Source organism: Thalassophryne amazonica, chromosome 19 (assembly GCF_902500255.1).
Source record: "Thalassophryne amazonica chromosome 19, fThaAma1.1, whole genome shotgun sequence".
In the NCBI taxonomy this organism is placed as follows: domain Eukaryota; kingdom Metazoa; phylum Chordata; class Actinopteri; order Batrachoidiformes; family Batrachoididae; genus Thalassophryne; species Thalassophryne amazonica.
Genome location: NC_047121.1, coordinates 64,902,299 through 64,926,065, shown reverse-complemented (window position 1 = coordinate 64,926,065; position 23,767 = coordinate 64,902,299). Strand labels below are relative to the sequence as shown.

Sequence of the window (23,767 nt, the reverse complement as noted above, 5' to 3'; positions counted from 1 at the left end):
AGCCAGAGGATACACACCAATTAGCTAAACTGCAGGATTGTCTTACAGACATAAAGACATGGATGACCTCTAATTTCCTGCTTTTAAACTCAGATAAAACTGAAGTTATTGTACTTGGCTCCACAAATCTTAGAAGCATGGTGTCTAACCAGATCGTTACTCTGGATGGCATTTCCCTGATCTCTAGTAATACTGTGAGAAATCTTGGAGTCATTTTTGATCAGGATATGTCATTCAAAGCGCATATTAAACAAATATGTAGGACTGCCTTTTTGCATTTACGCAATATCTCTAAAATCAGAAAGGTCTTGTCTCAGAGTGATGCTGAAAAACTAATTCATGCATTTATTTCCTCTAGGCTGGACTATTGTAATTCATTATTATCAGGTTGTCCTAAAAGTTCCCTAAAAAGCCTTCAGTTGGTTCAGAATGCTGCAGCTAGAGTACTGACGGGGACTAGCAGGAGAGAGCATATCTCACCCGTGTTGGCCTCTCTTCATTGGCTTCCTGTTAATTCTAGAATAGAATTTAAAATTCTTCTTCTTACTTATAAGGTTTTGAATAATCAGGTTCCATCTTATCTTAGGGACCTCGTAGTACCATATTACCCCATTAGAGCGCTTCGCTCTCAGACTGCGGGCTTACTTGTAGTTCCTAGGGTTTGTAAGAGTAGAATGGGAGGCAGAGCCTTCAGCTTTCAGGCTCCTCTCCTGTGGAACCAGCTCCCAATTCAGATCAGGGAGACAGATACCCTCTCTACTTTTAAGATTAGGCTTAAAACTTTCCTTTTCGCTAAGGCTTATAGTTAGGGCTGGATCGGGTGACCCTGGACCATCCCTTGGTTATGCTGCTTTAGACGTAGACTGTGGGGGGGGTTCCCATGATGCACTGTTTCTTTTTCTTTTTGCTCTGTATGCACCACTCTGCTTTTAATCATTGGTGATTGATCTCTGCTCTCTTCCACAGCATGTCTTTTTCCTGATTCTCTCCCCTCAGCCCCAACCAGTCCCAGCAGAAGACTGCCCCTCCCTGAGCCTGGTTCTGCTGGAGGTTTCTTCCTGTTAAAAGGGAGTTTTTCCTTCCCACTGTCGCCAAGTGCTTGCTCACAGGGGGTCGTTTTGACCGTTGGGGTTTTTCCGTAATTATTGTATGGCTTTGCCTTGCAATATAGAGCGCCTTGGGGCAACTGTTTATTGTGATTTGGCGCTATATAAATAAAATTTGATTTGATTGATGTCGATCCATCCCAAAATACAGTGTTGAATCCAGACAAACATATTCCTCTTTTGTGATCTGACTAACATGCCTCACTTCTTTTTCTATTTTAAAAAATGACTCAATCCAACCCTCAAAATATCATGGTGTGTATTTCCAACAAAAGGCAGTATTGTCTTCTTTTTTGGTCAGGGTCATCGCAGCAGATCTAATATGGATCCATGTGGTGATTTAGCACAAGTTCTACACCAAGTGCCCTTCCTGAATGGTCATGGGTGGGTCTTAAGCCAAATACCTTCTGTTTTGGAAGCATTCTCACTACCCACTTCAAGTTTTATTAAAAAAATTTGATTAAGAATGTGGCTACAGGTATGACGCATTTCTGTGCACCAACACACTAAACCACTAAGAGAAAATTCAGTAGCACCATGCAGAAAGTAACAGTGCATTGCAGTCCTACTACTTTGAGAGATTTCATCTATTTAAAAAAAAAAAAAAAAAAAAAAAAGTCAAGTTTTTTCTTTTTGTGTAACGTGTGTCATTGTTTTGAATTATCTTTCTGTAGCCACAGAAAGTAAATGCACAGATACGGATAATCGCCACATGGTGCTACTGGGTTATGGTAGTACCGCTACACACTGTTTATACATTAATAGTACTGGATCGTTCTGTCGTAGTTTTAGATTGCCACTGTGCTGTAACGTCTCTGTATCTGTAGTCATACCCCTTTATTAGACCAAATTTATTGTCAGTTTTTATTTTGCATTAACATGACCTATCTTGCAAATTGTAATAAATAAATCAAAAATTAGGTAACAAAACAAAACAATATCTCGGTAACCCCCCCCCCCCCACACACACACACACACTTTTTTTGAGGATTCACAGCCAAATTGAATTGCCAGGAAGGGCATAAAAACAAAAACTGGCTGCTTGCTACCAACCCAACAAAAATGTGACAGCTAAATGTAGCTTATTTTTTTCTGAATTACAAACCTTTGGTTTGAGTTGTGTCATTCTTACAGAAAATATACGCAGTAATTTATGAGTAACAACTTGGTCTAAGTGTGGATTCAGACTCGTCTTTGGGGAGAGCTGAAAATAAAACCTGGTTTCATAAACACCTGTGTAACAATTACATCAGTCCCCTAATGCCAGGTTAATGGAACCACGAGAGACCGTCCCGAAGCACTTTCTAATTGTGGATCCGAACTGAGACTCGTCTCAAACCATCCTGTCCTGGCTACGGCGATGTGCACTATCAGCCTGAACGGAATTTCTAACACGACACGAGTTGCAAAAGGTGACTGCTGTCAAACGATCGCCCGTGACTGACACAAACCATAAATTTATCACATCATGAATTTATTTTGAAATATAAATTTTCAGGATAAAAGGTGCAGTGAAGGAACAGTACAGCAGAACAGCATTTTTAAAGTAGCTTGTAATCGTCTACACCAGTGGCTCCTGGACTGGACGGTTGACCGCCACTCAGAGGGGAAATGTTCAAAACACAGTTTCTGTCAGATTTGGCACAGTGGACTGTGCTCTTACAACCCAGGTCCTGTAAAGGTCAAAGGTCAAGGACAAATCAGAGGTCATCTTCTGAAATGCATTGATCACCTTATCTCAGGAACTAGGCCATGCATTGAAAAAGTGTTCTTCTCTGGATCAGACCTCTGATGTCCGTGACATCACACGATAAAGTCAAGAAAAACTTAAACGTTAGCTGGCGGCAGTGAGGCATTGAAATCATCTGGATGCCTGAAGTCATGGGTGGGAATAGTGGCAGAAGAAGGCATGGAATAGTAGGAAATTCAGGAGTATTGGTTTTGGTCTCGTGTAGCCCTCTGTCCATTCATCAACAAAATAAAAGATCCGGTCAGGTCTTGGAGCATGTGCGGGTGTCACATTTAGACACATGCACCACACCGTGGAACCTCCTTTGGTCCTGAATGACAACCACCCAGACAAGAGTCATCAGGAGACGACATATCCTCCCAGCCCCCACAAATCAATAATACAAAGTGTTGGGAGATCACCCAAGTAAACCCTTATGCCAAATATGAATGAAATTGGTCAACTGGTTCTTGAGATGTTGCACTAACAAGGATGCAATGACAACATCATCAATATCTTGCAGTGACCTTGAAATTGACCTCAAAATTGACTTCAAGGTCACCATAATTTAATGGTGTCCGATGATCATCCAAGTATACCCTTATGCTAAATATGACTGACATTCGTCAAGTGGTTCTTGAGATGTCACGCGAACAAGAGTGGCAATGACAATATCTTGAATATCTGGCTGTGGCCTTGAAATTAACCCCAAGGTCACCGTAATGGACTGGTGTCGGGGGATCATCCAAGTACACCCTTATGATTATATGAATGAAATTGGTCAACTGGTTCTTGAGATATTGCATTCACAAGGGTGGCAATGACAATATCTTCAAGATCTCACTGTAACCTTGAAATTGTCTTCAAGGTCACAATTAATTGGTGTCTGGGAAATCACCCAAGTACATGCTTACACTAAATATGAATGACATTCATCAAGTGGTTCTTGAGATGTCGCGTTAACAAAGGTGGCAATGACAAGATCTTGAATATCTGGCTGTGATCTAGAAATTGACCCCAAGGTCACCATAATCGACTGGTGTCAGGGGATCACCCAAGTAGAGCTTTATGCTAAATATGGATGAAATTGGTCAACTGGTTCTTGAGATATCGGCCTAACAAGCAAAAGCAGATGGACGGACAGGTGGACGGACATGCTGATCGCTATATCCCCCCGTATTTCATACCGGGGGGGGGGATCAATTCATCAATACCTCTAAAAATTAGCCATCGATTGGCCCCAACCAGATGAAATGTGGGCATCCCCTTGGGCTTCTCCAGCCGCTGGGATCTTCAACACTGAGACACATACACGCTGGATCATGTCCAAAGAAAGGCACCATATGGCCAGAATATCATGGCTGGTCCTCCCTCACAACACAAGTGACACTCCTCATCTGAGTCCGCCTATTTGGCACAAAGTCTTTCTAACTGTACCCAAGGATCCTCTGAAGAGACTTAGTACCAAAGACATCTCGTCGCAACCTACTGTAAGACAGGAAGCAAAACAGCTTAGACCTTTGTTCTACTGCAAAGACATCGGCATCGCCAAACCCCTCCGTCTGGTGACATCAGGACGCTGTAAGCTCATTTCGAAGGTCGATATTCAAAGGTCATATCACCTTGCTGTCTGTCACATAACCTTTGCCTTTGGGTGACCCTGAAAGGGCAAATTTCAAGGCCACACAGAATAACATATTATAGTATTGCAAAGAATTAATTGACAAGAATCAGTGTCAAAACGTGTAAGGCGCCAGTGTTATGCTACGAGTGCCCTTTGTAGGGTTTTTTCATTTCAACAGGGGTGTGTTGGGAAGGAAAGCGGACGCACTAGTTAGTACAGAGCAGAAACAGCTAAATCTCAAATGTTTCAGGAATGTCAAAGGTCACCCAAAAGCGTGGGAAAGACACCGATTTTACAAACAGGATGGAACAAAAGCACTGAGCGATCCAAAGCAAGCCTCACTCGCACACACTGACCTTTGCTCACATAGACCTCTCCACAAAATACATGTAGATGAAACATTATTTAAACAGACTGCGGAAACAGAAACACGAGCGAAAAGAAGCAAATGTAAATATTGGAACAATATTACACAATGCAATAACCGATGGTTAGATTCCTGCCATAAAAAACTGGACAAACTGGATAGTTACCACTTTGCTTTGCTGCATTCCAACTCCTTACATTTTAAATAATATTTTAAATATACTCTCATTATATTTGTTTTCACACAATTTGGTTTTGCACAGATTAAATGTGTTACATCAGAAGGCAGCAGGGTAACCACAAGAATCAACAACAAATAAATAATTATAGAAAGTGCGCGCACACACACACACGTTTGTGTAAAACAAAAACTTCCATTTCCATCTCTTTTCTGCTGATTAATCAATCATGCTCCTCGCTGTGTAGGTGTTCCCTGATCACCACTAATCTAAACCTTTCATATCATAAAACCTGTTTTATGATTGCTGCTTTGCAGTGTGCTCACATGGACGTTGTGGCACATACGCCAGGCTTATCAAAACATCCCTCAGCAAGATTTCAGCGCATCTGTCGCTTTCAAAAGCATTAGACCTTTAACATAATATCGACATGTGGCTTTATGGCAACACAAGCTTATAGTGATTAAAAATAGATATGCTAATATACAAGCTCTTCTCATAACTTTGGAATTAAAAATAGTTCACAGTTCTTCAGCATAATATTCTTATAAATTATACATTCATAGACAATAGTTTGGCTGCTCAGGCACTGTAATAAACTCTGTAGTAAAGGGTCTTATTTCGCCACAGCGAGTAGGAATTGTCAAACTTCACGAGGTAAGTGCCTTCGCCTGGAAATTCGTGGCTCCCCCCTTGGGCGGCCAGGTGACTGTCTTGGCGGTATATGGGCAAGATTTCAGCCACGTTGGAGTTGGTTTGAGTTTTGGAACCTTTCTCCACATCTCCATAGCTGGTGGGGGCTGCAACAGAAATCACATACCATGAAGTCAACTGGAGGCTCATTCAGCATTAACCCCCAATAGCTTATGTTAGGATGATAATAATACCATATTTTCTGGACTATAAGTGGCACTGGAGTATTTGTCTGTTGTCAGGGACAACAAAAAAACCCTCACCACCCATATGTAACAACGGTTTATGAGTCACATTTATTTTTGAAATGGAATGAAGAAAAGTGCACACAAAACAAGAAGAACTAGAGCACCATGCTCAAAGAGCGCAAAGCTCCGCCAATACGAGTTTCCAATTCCACAAATTTTTACCTTTGAAAAAAATTTCAAGGCCAAAGTCCTGTTAGAATTGGCTTTTTATAAGCTAAAATATAATACAAAATTTAGATCCAAAAAGAATCAAATATCCGCTAAATCTGAAATACGGATCAGATGCGGATCAAACTTAGTCTGTTCATTGAGAGTGTGAGTTTGCACGTCATTGTCAGAAATGAGAGTGATTGAGGCACTTTGGTTGAGATATAATGCAAAATGTACATCATATGGACTTTTCACTATTAAATTCAAATGTCCACAAAATCCACAATCCAGTTCAGATCTGGATCAAAGTTTGTCAGGTGATAGTGAGTGTCAGTCTGCACCTGACTTTCAAATATGAGAGTGATTGAGGCACGTTTAATTAACATTTAATGTAAAATATATATTAAATGGGATTTTCAATGTTAAATATAAATGTACACAAAATCTGTAATCTGGATCAGATCTGGCTAAAACCTTGTCAGTGGATAATGATACCATCCTACATAACTATTTGAAAGAAATATGAAAGAAATTTGATCTTTTTTGACAGAGTTATGAATTTTTTTTAAATTTGTTCAATGATAAGATAGGGATTTTTTTTCAATTTTCCAAGATTTTTCCTGACTTTGCCCATTGATCTTGAAAACTGAATCAGTTTTTGCCTATCTGAGTCTTCGGTAAAAATTTCATAATGATATATGAAAAATTGTGGGCTGCAGGCTGTTAAACAAACAGACAAACAGGGGTGATAACAACCTCCTCCAACTTCGTTGACAGAGGTAAAAATAATTTATAACGCAAATGCCATGTTAGCGAGTATAAGTTAACGAGCTAATTAACGTTATTCTACGAGGCACACAACACGATTAAACGGCTTCTTGTTGCCACTGTACAGACAAGTAGTTAAACATTTAAAACGTCATAATATATATAGCGCAAAAAAAGAACAATCAAAAGATAACAGCCTCACTTTAGCTGACCTGCTGCAGCTGCTCTTGTCTCACATAGTTCAAACAACTATTGTTCCAAGTAGTATAAAAAGTCATAATCCCCCCCACCCCTTTTTTTTCAAAGTGTGGTCTTTCACACAAGTTGCAGTTCCTCTAAAACTAGTAAAAAATATGACTTATACTCCATAAAATAAGGTAATTCTACTTTTGTCTAAATAATACTGTAACATGTGTTGACACTCATTAGCAATCGCTTTATCCAATGGTTCTGCGTATACTGGCTCAGACAGTCACATGATTTATATCCAATTCACCCTTTTTTTCTCACCTTCACTGTTGTTAAATGGATGGTGTGGTTTGGTCAGAGCAGTTTGAGTCTCTGAAGCAAAAATGCATTGTTTTTAATGTAAATAGACGCTTTTTGTATTCAGAATTTGCCAAAATTGTTCGATACTCCTCCTCCTCTCATCTTTTGGCAGATTTCCACCAACTTTGTCATATGGATGAAGGTCGACCAGAGAACTGCTCTCAAAGAGTTTCCAAAAGACATTTGTCTTAAGGGTCAAGGTAGAAGTCAGGAATTTGATTTTCAACCCTATTTGGGCCAAACTTGACACTTGTAGGTGGACTCAGGAATTTCCCAGGGAAGGTCAACCAAACCTCAGTCATTCAGGCCAAAGGTCAGGTTTCCACCAAGCAAGAAAATTGTTTTATCAGAAAATTCTCTCCTAAACAAGGTGACCACATCCTTATTGCTGCTATATTTTGCCGTAGCCCTTAGCACTGACATTCCGATGATTGTTATTGCCAGTTATTTGTTTAAATTTTCTTCACTCAACAGCATTAAAATTTACTTATTGGAAACAAACTATGGACAACCAGGTGCAAGAGAGAGCAACTTGTGCTGTGTCCCAGCCTTACAGAGAGCACTGCAAGGAGAGGTGCTGAATGAAATTCAGTCATATATAGTTGAGCTGCTGTCAATACATTTCTGTTGTGACTCTTTTTAGACGTTAGATCAGCTGTGGTTTGACAACAGGACCTGAACATGATAGATGTGGATGTGATGTGCATCCTACATTATGTAGGAGGATTATTCAGAGACATTCTGGTGCATCTCATGATACTTCACCCCACTGATCGCTCCTCTATATTATGCTTTCCCTTCTCTGCTTCCAGAGAACTTATGTCTGTGTCCATCTCTACATCAAGTGAGAACTAAACTTGTTTAAATTCCACAGCGCAAACACTGACTGACCTTCCAGCTCCTCTTCTTCATCTTCATCGTCACTCGATTCACTGATGTGCACCGTGATAGCTCGGCTCGTGACGGGGCTCCAGTCAAAATACAGGCCGAAGCCGATGTCGTAACCGTCTGTGGCGAACTCCCAGCACACTTTGTTCGCCTCTGGCACCGTGGGCACATGAACAGTCATGATGTCGCCTCGGTACACAGTCACCACACTGTCCTTCTCTGGCCGAAGCTTTGCCTTAAAGTCCTTCAGTGCGAAGGTCATCCATGTTGTCGCAGGTTTTAGCGGCAGCATCTGGGCTGCACACAGGGAGGGAAAAAAAAACACAAAGCACCTGTGACATTTCTGTGGTTTAAGGTGGATTTATGCAATTCTGTCTACATGTATCCCAGAATGCATGGGTGCTGTTCTGAGATGCTTCTCTTTTATAGTTTTATAGATGTTAATGAGTCCACTCAGGCGCAGTGTCACATTTAGTAACAGGCAGTGTGCACAGAGACTGACATACATACAGACATACAGAGACTGAAATATTTTTCACCCCCAGTAAAAGTTAAACACTTCTTAATTCTTTGAATTTTCCTGTCTTCATACTTGTGGAACCAACTAAACAAATCCCTCAAATTAAAAATAAAAGTCCTTTTTGGCTTTTCCTGAGGTTTCACAAATTTCTTTCTATTTAAAAGGATTCCCCCCCCCCCCCCCCCCCCCACACACACACACAGTTCTTTGTGTGACAAGAGAGGGAGCCATGCATTGTACAGAATGTCTATTTTTTTTTTTGTAATTTCAGACTTTAAAAAAAAGGGGGGGTGTTTGTGCTTACATTTCTAAAAGGAAAGGGATAAGATGAAGACTAGATAAAAATACAATCTGGATAAATCACCTGCTCTGTTTGTTTCTATGCACTGGAGAGCAGCCACAGTACAAACAATCTGTCAAAAAAAAAAAACTCTAAATAAGCAACTGATCTTTAAAAGATGCCAAAATGAGCAATAAAGCCAAAATATGACTGGCAGTATTAATTAGCAACTTCAATAAACTAACTTGGCCAAAACTGCTAAAAAGCAGCGATCTGGCAACACTGCACCTATGAGCCTCTGTGACCTACTGACCTAAATACCGCTGGCAGGTTCAATAACTAAGAACCATCTGTTCCAAACATTTTCAGACTCCCGTGGCTTGACAAAACCCAGAAGAATTCATGGGTCTTTACATCCCATGATGCTTCACTGCAAGTGTTCCATTGGTTTTCTGAAGATGACTGATTTGCTACCGCTGGGCAGCGTGGTGGCCAAGTGGATATTGTAGTTCTTTCAAGAGCAAGACCACCCGCCCCTGCCTATTCTCCATGTAATGTGGAAAAGGAAGGGCATCCAGCATTTATAAGTCCCAAATGAACATGCTGATCCATCTCTGATCTGCTGTGGCAAAAGGAAGAAGCCAAATGCTACTTACTGATTCAGTAATGATACACACGCTCATTAATGCATTTATCATTTTCCCAAACAGTGGATATTTTGCAAAAAGCATTTTCCACCCAATTTCAATTCAGAGCAAGACACCAGTGCCCATGTGTTTCAGGAGAAACAGTAAAACATTTTAACATGAACAACATTATTACTGACAGCTGGCATGGCAGATCTGTGTGCGTCATCTTTCCTGTCCAGCAGATATTCAACTCATCCTGTGGTTCAACACAGTATAACTGTGTTCAAAACATCAGTAATGTCTTTAAAAAAAAACTGCCCTCCTTAACCACAACTTCCTTTTTGTTGTAGTCATATGTGTGGTATGCAACATAATCCAAGCTTAACATAAACCTTAAAGGTATAGTTCCCTTTATTTATTTTTAAACAATTTAAAGTCAGAAAAAAAGGATTTCCTTTGGCACAACTATATGTAATTTTGTTCCTTAATATTCAAGCAAAGGATTCACAAGTTTCTACTGCCAATGTGAACAAAATTCACCTGTCTGAAAACATTTTAGAATTTTGACCCACATGGGTTAAAATATAGACAACACACATAAACTTCCTGTGGTGATGTAATTGATCATGTGTCAGGTTTTTCTGGCCCTCTAAAAGCAAACTTCATCAACATCATGCAGCTAAAGAACAGCAGAATTTCAATTGTGGGGGGGGAAAAAAAGATGTAAAACTAAAGCAAAAAGGAAAAGTGGTGGACACTTAGTGCAGCAGATAAGTGAATATTTACTGAGGGATCCTTCAAATGGTGATGCAAGCACGAAATTTGGCACACGTACTCCTTAGACATTACTCTTTTAAAAATGCCAGGTACCCACGTGAACTTTCAATAAGCGGCCAAGACGGGGTCAATTGAAGTATTACACAGGGGTCAAAATTTAAAAATGCTCCAATCATATTGAAAGGTATTCCATATTATTTGTCTGATCATAAAGATTCCAAAAAGGTATAGTTTGGACTATCTGTGAATGAATGTTCCGGAGTTATGGGGTAAAAACAGCAAGAACAGTGACAAAGGTCAATTTCAATTTGTACGGGGTCAAAAGTTAAAGTTGCTCCAATTTTGGTAAAAAGTGATGCAAATTATTAGTTGGGTGAATACGGTTTTAAAAAGGAATAGTTTGCATCATGTATCATGCTTAGTTATCATGTTACAGGGTAGCATATGTCACATCTCATAGAATCCAATGGATGCTGATATTGTTTAACCTTTACTTTGCAAACCAAGCACACAACACAGTCAAAACTATTCCATTTATTAATCCTATTAGCTCAACCAGTAATTTGCACCACTTTTTACCAAAATTGGAGCAACTTTAACTTTTGACCCCTGTGCAAACTGAAATTGACCTTTCTCAGTGTTCTTGCTGTTTTTACCCCATAACTCCAGAACATTAATTCACAGATAGTCCAAACTATACCTTTTTGGAATCTTTATGATCAGACAAATAATATGGAATACCTTTCAATATGATTGGAGCATTTTTAAATTTTGATCCCTGTGTAATACTTCAACTGACCCCTTCTTGGCCGCCTATTGAAAGTTCACGTGGGTACCCGACATTTTTAAAAGAGTAATGTGTGCCAAATTTGGTGCTTGCATCACCATTTGAAGCATTTTTTTTTCAGTTATCCGCTGCACTAACTGCATCAAACATGACCAGACATCTTTTTGGGAAAAAGGCAAGATAAAATCTGGAGGCATTTCATGCAAATGTTTTGCTGGATATCTGCTGGATGGGAAAGATGACACGCATGCAGATCTACTGTGTCAGCTGTCAATAATAATGTTGTTTATATTAAAACGTTTATTTTTATTGTTTGCCCTGAAACACATGGACACTGAATCTATCTACTATCAGGTTTATGGAATCTGTGCTTCCACATTCCCAATAAATAAAGCACGAGGGGTGATTACGGCTCAGACATCAGGCATTAATCTGTCGTCTCACCAGAGAGCTGACAGTTCCCAGTGCTGTCGTTCTGCTCAGCTCCTTCCTGCTGGGCTGCTTCATCAGGAGTCTCTTCATCACCCTCAAAATTAAAAAAAAATAAATAAATAAAACTGACATTATGACTGAGAAACCAAATTTGACTTTAATGCACTGATTACTGCCACCAAGTGAATGCTCATCAACCATCCTCGAACAGTAACTACCTCCAGGTGATGCGCCGATTCCTCTTTGTTGTCATCCATCTTTGCTGGACTTGAACTCTGTGACAGGTCCGTATTCTGCAGCCTGAGGTGACAACAGCAAGTGTGTAATTACACTGTTTATACTCGAATAACACGAAGACAAAAAGTACAGATTTTAAATATGCACTGCTGTTTCATTATCCGTATGTTTTTGGTATCAACAGGTTACCTGTCCAGCTGTCGGCCCTCGCAGTGCTCAGATGTTATTCCGGGAAAAGATGAGAAGGACAGAGATGACAGCCGAGACTGGAGCTCTGATGTGGCTTCCAATCTGTCCATGGCTGAAAAACAAACAGCCTGTGTGCACAAAAAAAAAAAAAAAAACGATCAAACCCCACCCACATCAAACACAGACACGTGACACTCAGCGTTGCCAGGTCCACTTATTATAAGCAACGCTGACCTTGTTTATTTTTAATAATGTCATGGATTTGTCATGGATTTATATAGCGCTTTTCCATCTGCATCAAACGCTCAAAGCGCTTTACAAATAATGCCTCGCATTCACCCCGACGTGAGGGTGCTGCCATACAAGGTGCTCACTACACACCGGGAGCAATAGGGGATTAAAGACCTTGCCCAGTCAGGCTGGGATTTGAAATGAGGATCTTCTGGTCTCAAGACCAATGCCTTAACCACTAGAACATCACCTCCCCTAGAAAAGACAACTATCTTTTAAGAAATAGTATGGTCCATTTTAAGATTGTGTTACGAGTTTGTTCCAAGCACGAATATGGTAATTATATTGTAATCAGTTAAAAGTAAGAAGATTCTATAAATGTTGTGAAACCCCCAAGCTGTTGTCTTTATCGCTTCTTTTGGATGGTCAAAGTCTTATTTAGGGGTTTAGTTCCACCCTATAATTCAAACTATGTGTTTAAGTGTCTGTGAACACAGAACTCTGTGGGTACTTTTACAAAAGATCAGTTTGAAAATCTGTCATTATTGGTACTCGAAACAAATTGGGATCAATTCTTCAGTTCTCAAGTGTAGACATCTACACAAAAAGCTGATATGAAGTAATAAATATATAAATAAATGTTGTGCACAGAAGAAAGTGGGTAGCTCTATGGGTAGGAATTGGACTACCAATTTTTTGGATTGGATGTACATTAATAAAAGAAATTAAACTGACCACACAAACCATCTTGGTTTCATGCTGCTTGCAATGAAATAAACGCTAAAGTAAATGCAAGAATCACTGATTACTTTTTAATTTAGATTTTCTATCCTGTCCGGACATCTGCTGATTTGGGGTTGTACTATGACATGGCGTTTATGTGCATACCTTTTTAGACAAGAGGAAAAAAATGCACTTTGTAACTAACCAACAGTTTGTTACATTAATGTCACACGGAGTAATTTTTTTCAGTGCATTTTATAGTTGCGTCAGCGCTGTGTTGTCTTTTTTTTGTTTGTTCTCTTTTCTGTTTTTATTCATTTGTGGTTTTAATTTTTGCAGAAATACACAGCTGAGCTTGAAACAGATACATCTCCTCCTGAAATACTGGGAATGAAGTTCTAAGGAGGATGACGGAAACGGCCAGAAACACGTTTCTTGCATTACAGCACCAGCTGGTGACCTCACAAAATGACGTACAAAACGTCATGTGTGACCACAGACAAACAAAAGAAGAAAAAAAACCTCTATACGTGAGGTACTGGATGAACACCGCGTTCTGGTTTGAACACGAGAGTTTCACAATAATATCCCAAGTGGAGCTTAACTCAGCCCAAACCAACCACAGGTCAATCATGCACACTGAAAATATTTTTGCATAACTGATCTTTGTGCAGTGCAACAGCCACTTTACTGAATCATTACAATTATCTCAAACTCTTACGCAGAATTGTTACAATCCTACTGTATTCACTTTTGATGATGTAGTTTTCTATGCAATCACCTAATGACCAATATTTGGGGTCCAATCATACACCTGATGCAAAGCTGTGCACAGCATGGTGCATGAGTTATTGCTAGTTTCCACCAGTGGGTCTGCTCATGTTAAAATGAGGCGTCATCAACTGGAATGTTGGTGCAGTGCGATCATAAGGAAGCAGGAAGTGATTATATTTGCACCATAGGCTGCCAAAAACCTAGTTTAAAGTCAAGCTCAGTTTTTCTGTTATTTATACGATGCACTATTCAGATATGCATTACACAGACTCCCTCATTCTGCTTACACCCAGGGATGTGTGTTAGCACTCAGATTCCTGATCACTGGATTGAAAACAAAAACAAAAAATGAAATGACATTTTGCATGCACACCTGTTTCTTTGCCAGAAAACCTCTCACTTCTGCCACTTACTGAGTCATTCGTCTAAACTGAAATGCACCAGGTTCAAGTGCACACGACTCTTAAAGGAAGTGATAGATGACAAACTGGTAATTCATGTTACACTCAAAGGGCACTCATGATCACATAAGAGAATAAATATAACTCCTTTTTGCCGTGTACCTAATCTGCGAAAATAGCAATGTTTAGTTGGACAAGCCCCAATGCACCTTTGCTGTGCGCTTTAGGCCATGTACTATAGATTGTCAAGATAGGACCCCTATACTGTGTTATCTAAAACCTGACCAATAAAGCATCCATTTTTTTTTTTTTTTTACTTTCTTGGTTTCTGTGTTTTAAAATAAGCACAGTTAATGCAGAATAAGATGCTCTGCCTGCATTCAGTATTGCAGTACTTCTGAACACTATTGGTGACAAATACATCTCAGCACACTTTTAGAAGATCAGATCTTATTACATTCTGACAATAGGTCAGAAATTAGTTTTGAGTGAATTAGAATTAGGATGAACCAAAATTTATTACACTTATTTTGCACATCATTAATTGTTGTTTTTGTTTGTTTTTTTTAATGTATGAAAAAATTGTTACTGTGAGAGGTTTCCTATACAAGCACTTGTTCCATTTACATGTTCTTGCAGTAGTGTGGTAAGTCTGGTCATATACCTCCTGTTAGATTGTCTTTAACTGTGGTAAGTGTAGATGTTAAAACTGTGTGCTCACTGGATTCTGTGACCTCCTGAAACTGTGAATACCATGAATTATATTCTCAAGTTTGGTGGGTTTTGTTTTTGTTGTTACAAATGTTTCTGTGCAATTCAATTCTGTGCAAAGGTTTTAAGCACCCTAGAATTTGAATAAAATTTTGCTTTTTTTGTTTATAAATTACCCCCATCAATGGGTCAACAGAAAATTGGATTTGAATTTCCAAATGTCCAATTATCAAATTTCAAACCTCATAAGAAAAAAACAAAAACTTTCTTTGTAGGTGCACATGTATGTTTTTAGGTTTCAAAAATAAGCTATTTAGCTTTTTTTTTTTTTTTTTTGCTGAAAAGTGATCACATTATCTACAAATACATCCATACTTATCCCAGTTTCATTATTTTAAAACGTTTTAGGGAAATTAAGCATAAAACCTTTGCACACCACTGTATCCTGCACCTGTGAATCCTTGAAGCAGAAATCCAGAATTACTTTAATTTGTATCAAAGTGTTTTGTTGCTTCAACCATCACCTGTTGTTGTCATTGTATCCTGGTGAAACAGTTTTGATTGCTGCTTTCCTCTCCTTACATTTGGGTTAGAATTTAAAAGTATTTTCTTATTACTATCAAACAAAAGAAAATCAAATGTTTAGTTTGTAAAATAATTTTATAGCACAAAAATAGGAAAATCCATAGGAACTACAAACATTTACATCACTGGAAATAGAATACGCCAGGGTGATACAACTTTACCTATTTGTGATACTTCTGTACAGAAGAGCATAGTTTTATATTCTTTGACCACTTCAAGCTGTTGTCTGATGGAACAAAATAAACATTCTGATATGAACAAGGTAGATTACTGGGCTGTATGAAGTTTAAAATTGGACAACTGAACTTACTGATCATTTCCCATTCTTTTCTTTTAACACATCATCTTTTTAATGTGAACTTACCATTTCATGCAGAACAAATTAACATTTGCAGGTTGAACAGTTACAAACCAGCACGTGTCACTCCAGCATTAAATCACAGCACACATAAAAATAACTATCAAGCGTTTTTTTTTTTTTTTTTAACTGGATTGTCAACTGTAAATATTTGTGTAAGAAAACAGATTTATTTATTTCACAGTACGAAATAGATCATTTTGCAATTTTCTGGAGCTCACATTCTTCAAGACCAGAATTGTGAGGAGTTCATGAGTAGGAACAATGTTAAAATGTTAGGTTTTAGTTACGTTTCTTCTGTCGCGCTCCGACGTCCTCTTGTGTTTCTGGAAAATACTGGAATCCGATTAGCATTCCGAAGACAGAGAAACCTAGGTGGGCACACACACACACACACACACACACACACACACACACACACACACACACACACACACACACACACACACACACACACACACACACACACACACACACACACACAAAAGCCATGATATCCACAAAGAAATGCTCGCCACATATGGAGTAATCACCAACAACTGTTCTGATCAATCAAGGAGTGCATATTTTTAAAAGACCGTATTTTCCAGAGTTTAAGTCACACTTGTTAAAAAATGCCTCTTGAAGAGGAAACACATGTTTAGGTGTGTACGTTTTCATCTTTAATACAACCCCTGGCAAAAACCACGGAACCACCAGCCCCGGAGGATGTCCACTCAGCTGTCCAATTCCGCAGAAAAAAAAAAAGCAGATCACAGACATGACACAAAACCAAAGTCACTTCAAATGGCAACCATCCGGCCCCAAGAAACACTACAAGAAATCAGGAAAAAAAATTGTGGCAGTCAGCAACAATCACTTTCTTACACCAAGCAAAAAAATGGAGTCACTCAATTCTGAGGAATAAATTATGGAATCACCCTGTAAATTATCATCCCCAAAACTAACACCTGCATCAAATCAGATCTGCTCGTTAGTCTGCATCTAAAAAGGAGTGATCACACCTTGGAGAGCTGTTGCACCAAGTGGACTGACATGAATCATGGCTCCAACATGAGAGATGTCAATTGAAAGAAAGGAGAGGATTATCAAACTCTTAAAAGAGGGTAAATCATCACGCAATGTTGCAAAAGATGTTGGTTGTTCACAGTCAGTTGTGTCTAAACTCTGGACCAAATACAAACAACATGGGACGGTTGTTAAAGGCAAACATACTGGTAGACCAAGGAAGACATCAAAGCGTCAAGACAGAAAACTTAAAGCAGTATGTCTCAAAAATCGAAAATGCACAACAAAACAAATGAGGAATGAATGGGAGGAAACTGGAGTCAACGTCTGTGACCGAACTGTAAGAAACCACCTAAAGGAAATGGGATTTAATAAATCAATCAATTTTATTTATATAGCGCCAAATCACAACAAACAGTTGCCCCAAGGCGCTTTATATTGTAAGGCAAGGCCATACAATAATTACGTAAAAACCCCAACGGTCAAAACGACCCCCTGTGAGCAAGCACTTGGCGACAGTGGGAAGGAAAAACTCCCTTTTAACAGAAAGAAACCTCCAGCAGAACCAGGCTCAGGGAGGGGCAGTCTTCTGCTGGGACTGGTTGGGGCTGAGGGAGAGAACCAGGAAAAAGACATGCTGTGGAGGGGAGCAGAGATCAATCACTAATGACTAAATGCAGAGTGGTACATACAGAGCAAAAAGAGAAAGAAACACTCAGTGCATCATGGGAACCCCCCAGCAGTCTAAGTCTATAGCAGCATAACTGAGGGATGGTTCAGAGTCACCTGATCCAGCCCTAACTATAAGCTTTAGCAAAAATGAAAGTTTTAAGCCTAATCTTAAAAGTAGAGAGGGTGTCTGTCTCCCTGATCTGAATTGGGACCTGGTTCCACAGGAGAGGAGCCTGAAAGCTGAAGGCTCTGCCTCCCATTCTACTCTTACAAACCCTAGGAACTACAAGTAAGCCTGCAGTCTGAGAGCAAAGTGCTCTATTGGGGTGATATGGTACTATGAGGTCCCTAAGATAAGATGGGACCTGATTATTCAAAACCTTATAAGTAAGAAGAAGAATTTTAAATTCTATTCTAGAATTAACAGGAAGCCAATGAAGAGAAGCCAATATGGGTGAGATATGCTCTCTCCTTCTAGTCCCCGTTAGTACTCTAGCTGCAGCATTTTGAATAATGGCCAAACTGTATGTAAGTCTGCAAATTGCCACACACTACATTATAGTTTTATTAATGATGTTTGTTGGAAGTAAAAAAAAATTACCATCAGAGAATGATTTTCATTTTTGGTCAACCACAATATAATGTTACAGGGGTGATCCAGGCTGTCATGCAAAATGATTGAAGTGGTTTGCATGAGCTTCCGAAGTTATTTTTGCAGCAGCTGCATGTGACATTCAGTGTACCATAAATAATCATTAAAACCCTAAAAGAATAAAGAAATAAATGTGAAAATATAAAGAGGAATATATGAAAGAACAAACAAATAGCCTATATTGACTGGAGCTTTGTTACAGTAAAATTAGTGTGTCAAGTGACAATTATAATTTACACCTGCAATCCAACTCCAAAACAGCAGAGGTAAATTATTCAACTATTTTTGGGGGGAATTATTACCCTGCACACCAGCAGTGTCGCAAGGTATTGCGATCACTTACAGTACGTGTATCTGACTTCATACAATAAAACATAGAAAAAGGTAGGCAGATTTTCACCAAACTTAGTATGAATTTTCCTTTGGTGGTTCCCACCATATGATTAACTTTTGGGGCAGATCAGTTAAATGTCAAAATCAAGTTTGTCAAAAAATACAGCCCAAAAATGACATTTTCCAAGATATCGCCATAACCAAGGTGATCCAATGCATATATTGATCAGCTAATCATCTGCCAGTAAGTGCTATAAGATATCATGATGACACCACTATAGTCAGAAAATCACACTTACTCAATATCTGCAACCAGTAGGGCCAGATTAACCATTTCTGATGGCCATTTAAGTAAATATATTGTGTTAAAAATTGTAGAAAGACATGCATGAATGAAAAACTCCAACCAAACCTCTCCTCTGCAGAGTATAAACTGAGTCCTCCATCAAACCCCTTAAACACAGAGTACAGTGGTGGTACTCAAAATTAGGAAATTATAAATGTTGAATTATAAATGTTGAATTAACTCTTAGTTCAGCATCTATGCTGCACATTTCCTAAAACAATGCTGAATCATTGGTTTTCAGTATATATTTACACATATAAGACATGTAAATGAACCTTTGTGGTGGTGGTAGGTTGTTCCTGTAAATATGACATAAAAAGAATCTTACTGTTGTATATTCAAAAATATCCTGCCACTGTAAATAATGACTCATATATGGCTGTTTAGTTGCAATTTGTTATTATCATTTTTGCATGATCTGTAAAATATGTGTTGTGCCTTTTGTTTTGTCTTTTTAAAATGACCATGACAGATGGTCACCCCAGTGAGTCCGGTCTGCTTGAAGTTTCTTCTAATAATCAAAAAGGTAGAGGGTTGGTAAGGTTTACACCTTAAGACCTTCTCACACAGAAGGTGTGTGTGTGTGTGTGTGTGTGTGTGACATGCTAGTGGCAACCACTGGTGTACTATACTTGCTGCCATTACTGGCAAGTGCCAGCATGTGACCGTTGCATATGTACAGCATGCAGTGGCATTTAATGTAGTGTGTAAAACTTGGGCATCATCTGGCGTTTCCCGGACAGTGTTTTATCAACTTTCGTTCTGCTTTTTTTTTTTTTTTTTTAAGTCCAATTTATTATGGATTTAGAATTTTTGAACAATCTGGTGCTTTCCAGCCTCTCTAACAGGCGGCATGTGCATGGCGTGTAAGGGGCGACTGTGCAATGAAAGGTTGAGTGTTTTGAAAAAAAATTATAACACTCCCTACACTGTGGCAAGTGCTGACCACTGTGGGGTATTATGTGAAATGTTTGTGAGGACTTGTGGCAGAGCTGGGTGGCGAATGCTACATGCACCTTAACCCTCTGGGGCCGACGCCGTCGTACATGACGGCTAAGACCAAGTTTTACTAAATTATAAATAACTTTTGAATGATATGAGATAGAAACTTACTTTTTTTTTTTTTTTTTTTGCAGAAAAGTTAACTCTGCGGACTTTCGAGCCAGCCATCGGCCATCTTTGTTCTCCTTATAGAAGCTGTGTGATGACATGCGCAATGTGAGTGTCCAGTCGGAATTGGTTCACCGTCACCTGGTTTTCCAAAAATCCAATTGTAGGGCAGATTTACCTCACATGAAAAGCAAAAGATCGTTTTCAGGAGTGATATGTTACTAGATGGCCCATTTGAATAGCCCCCTGGGTGCTCCAATGAGTACATACTATTAGTACATACTCAGTGCGCCCTGCGCCATTACGCACAGCGATCAGTGAAAGCAGGAGCAGACAGAGAACCTCTGATGACAATCTCACGTGCTCAAACAAAGTGTGTAACTATCAGGATTGCTCGTTTGCATGTGAATGTTACTAGATAACTCTGCTGCTTTCTCTGCATAAAGCACTGTTTACCATATCAATGGACAACAAAATGCATAGACCATTTTGTATATATTGTTCAAAATGTGCATTTGTGTTTACTGTTTGAACCTTTTTGTTGTACAGCCTTTCACACAAGACCTCAAATTACCTTTATAAACTGTTAAAACAGTTGTTTATTAAAGCTTGCTGTGTGTTTTGAATAAATGTGTGTGGAAAATTATTTTTCGCTTTATTTTTTCCTTGCTTATTTCTGATTATAAATCTTTATTACAGTTATAAAACATAAAAAAAACATATATGTTCTGGAAGCACAGGTTGTCCTGAAAAAAAAAGAGACATAAAACTTGATTGTGGGATGCAGGGAGAGCTGTTAACAGCAATAATAAAACATTTATGCCAGGAGAGTGAACTGTCCAAAAAATGCCCTCAGACCCCAGAGGGTTAACTCTGTGCATCTATGCCTTCTGTGTGATAGGGGTTTGCTTGTGTGCATAGTGCCTTGACCTGACTTTGATTACGATTTGCTGCTTAAATAAATTGAATTGCTGACTCAAAAATCCAATGTCAGCCTCCAAGATTACTAATAATCAATATAGCATCCCTGAAAACTAGGCAAAAAAAAAAACAAAAAAAAAAAACAGTAACAGGCGATTTTCGGTGCAATTTTAAAAAACAAGATAAAAATTTGCAGATCTTGTTCTCATAAAAACTTGAATGGGATCCCCTCGTTATCATTATACCTTGTAAATTAAATGCCTTATTAGTGTACATTTGAAATGTAATGTTGACAAAGATGACAACTTGAAAATTGCTCATGTAATTCTGTATTGATGGCAACCTTGACACTTTTATCGTAGCCGGATGCGACTAGTTGTGTAATAAAATAACAGATTCCAAAAAGAGACATTTTAAGCGACAAAACCATTTTTGGAGCTTATTTAGTCGTTTCTTTTGCGATTATCTGGCAACACTCTTGCTAATAGCTTCCACGCAACCAGATTACACTGTATGCACACAAACCTGTTCTTTTACCACAACGTGGCGTGTTTACTACAACAGCAAGACTGACTCATTCATGAATACACTCAAAAAGCTATAAAAACGTGTTTTTTTTTATTATAATAGTTTAGGTTCCTTACTGAGCTACACTGATATTACCCTTCAGTAGCATGCTAGGCTACTAGCTCGCACTGTATTTAAAATAAATAAATGAATACATAAATTCTCACCACAATGTGACGCTGTCGCAACCTGAAGATTTAGTTTGGAACAATTTTACTTATATCCGCTCCCAGGTCATGAGAAAAAGCGATTACATGTCACTTATGTGACGTTTCTGTGGCTGCTACTGCGGCTCTAAAGTGGGCGAAAAAAAAAAAAAAAAAACCCTAAAAATTTCGATACTTCCGTGTTTTGGAGCTTGTGGACGAATGTGCGTGAATTTGCGGGTCGCGGCCCTTTAAAGTGGGATTCGTTTCTTTATATGCCCACAACTGCGTTTATTATTTTCCTGCAGCGAAGAAAATTAGCTCGTAGCTAATGTGTATTTTATGTAGGCGACCCCTGATACTAATAAATTAATTTAATCTTTAAAAGTACAGTAGTTGTTTTTTGTTGTTTGTTTTAGAAGCCTGTTATTAAAGGGGAAAAAAGTTTTCCTATATAAACATGCTTATACTAGTAAACCAGCTGAAGGATAGCTTGTTCATGTTTGGTAACCAGTGCTTTAAATATCCCTTTAAAACATTGAATCCGTTTGAAATTGCTTCAAAATGTGGAATGATTTGGAAATAGTGTACTTGAACTTTAGAATAGTAAGGCCAGAGTCATCCTTGTGATACTGGCAGGTCATGGCACCTCAGTGGCAGCAGAGTGACCACTCCAATACCATCTAGTGAAAACACCATGAAGCCTTAAATTTATTTATGAAATAGCTACACATTTGTGCAATCTACCTGTATTTATACTAGTATGTTTGCATAACACAATTTCATTACTAAGACTTCTGCCGCTGAGGTGCCACAGAATGACACTGCTTGGCACTAAGGTGTTACAGACTGCCACAGAATGGCACTACCTGCCACTGGGGAGCCAAAGGCTGCCAATGAGGTGCAAGAGATTGTCACAGCCTGCTACTGAGGTGCCAAATGATGCCAGTACCTGCCGTGGAGGTGCCAAAGGCTTGCAACGAGTTTACACAAACTACCACTGAGGTGCAACAAGTTGCCACTGCAGTGCTACATACAGGCTGCCAATTAGATGCCACTATCTGCCATTCTGGTGCCACTTCCTGATAATGCCACGAGAGAAATGCTGGTGTTTCTCACTTCTTGAGGCTTCTTACTTGTGCTGCAAAAGATTAAAAACTGTGAAGAATCGAGGACAGAGATGGTACGGCGGTATTAGTGATTTCGAAAAATGATACTCCAGAGCAAGAACGTCACATTAATTTCAATTCAAAACTGATACATACACGCTGGCCTCCATAAGTGCTTATTTTGATCTTTGTTCCCTCATTAAATTGCATGTCTCAATGTACTATAAAGTGATATTTAAATGTGCAGTTTCCTTATTAGGCCACAATTAGCTGCCATATATATACACTCAACAAAAATATAAACGCAACACTTTTGGTTTTGCTCCCATTTTGTATGAGATGAACTCAAAGATCTAAAACTTTTTCCACATACACAATATCACCATTTCCCTCAAATATTGTTCACAAACCAGTCTAAATCTGTGATAGTGAGCACTTCTCCTTTGCTGAGATAATCCATCCCACCTCACAGGTGTGCCATATCAAGATGCTGATTAGACACCATGATTAGTGCACAGGTGTGCCTTAGACTGCCCACAATAAAAGGCCACTCTGAAAGGTGCAGTTTTGTTTTATTGGGGGGGGGATACCAGTCAGTATCTGGTGTGACCACCATTTGCCTCATGCAGTGCAACACATCTCCTTCGCATCATCCGTGAAGAGAACACCTCTCCAACGTGCCAAATGCCAGCAAATGTGAGCATTTGCCCACTCAAGTCAGTTACGACGACGAACTGGAGTCAGGTCGAGACCCGGATGAGGACGACGAGCATGCAGATGAACTTCCCTGAGACGGTTTCTGACAGTTTGTGCAGAAATTCTTTGGTTATGCAAACCGATTGTTTCAGCAGCTGTCCGAGTGGCTGGTCTCAGATGATCTTGGAGGTGAACATGCTGGATGTGGAGGTCCTGGGCTGGTGTGGTTACACGTGGTCTGCGGTTGTGAGGCTGGTTGGATGTACTGCCAAA

At 39.2% G+C, this 23,767-nt stretch overlaps 1 protein-coding gene and 1 long non-coding RNA gene across 3 annotated transcripts; both read right to left on the bottom strand.

The window, feature by feature from the left end:
- Nucleotides 1-2,566: 2,566 nt before the first annotated feature.
- Nucleotides 2,567-14,433, bottom strand: LOC117500746. The gene is made up of 2 exons (XR_004557841.1): nucleotides 13,887-14,433; nucleotides 2,567-3,744 (listed from the first exon to the last, which is right to left on the bottom strand). It is a non-coding gene; the product is annotated as an uncharacterized LOC117500746 (long non-coding RNA).
- Nucleotides 2,567-21,844, bottom strand: tmed8 (transmembrane p24 trafficking protein 8). 2 transcript variants are annotated; one of them, XM_034159513.1, is made up of 7 exons: nucleotides 21,711-21,844; nucleotides 16,225-16,305; nucleotides 12,152-12,279; nucleotides 11,944-12,025; nucleotides 11,738-11,819; nucleotides 8,304-8,597; nucleotides 2,567-5,804 (listed from the first exon to the last, which is right to left on the bottom strand). In XM_034159513.1, the coding sequence occupies exons 3-7, from the start codon at nucleotides 12,259-12,261 to the stop codon at nucleotides 5,587-5,589; spliced, it is 786 nt and encodes a 261-aa protein (XP_034015404.1). In that variant the 5' UTR covers nucleotides 12,262-12,279; nucleotides 16,225-16,305; nucleotides 21,711-21,844; the 3' UTR covers nucleotides 2,567-5,586. The 2 variants fall into 2 exon arrangements, with proteins under 2 accessions (XP_034015404.1, XP_034015405.1); XM_034159514.1 differs by lacking the exon at nucleotides 16,225-16,305 and having other exon boundaries at nucleotides 12,152-12,263; nucleotides 21,711-21,840.
- Nucleotides 21,845-23,767: the final 1,923 nt, after the last annotated feature.

Bases quoted from the DNA above. Each gene is read 5' to 3' on its own strand.
- tmed8 (XM_034159513.1), bottom strand. From the start codon at position 12,261: ATGGACAGATTGGAAGCCACATCAGAGCTCCAGTCTCGGCTGTCATCT. The intron at 11,820-11,943 runs GTAGTTACTGTT...TTTAATTTTGAG, and splicing joins AATCGGCGCATCACCTGGAG to GGTGATGAAGAGACTCCTGA. The intron at 8,598-11,737 runs GTGAGACGACAG...CCCTGTGTGCAG, and splicing joins TGGGAACTGTCAGCTCTCTG to CCCAGATGCTGCCGCTAAAA.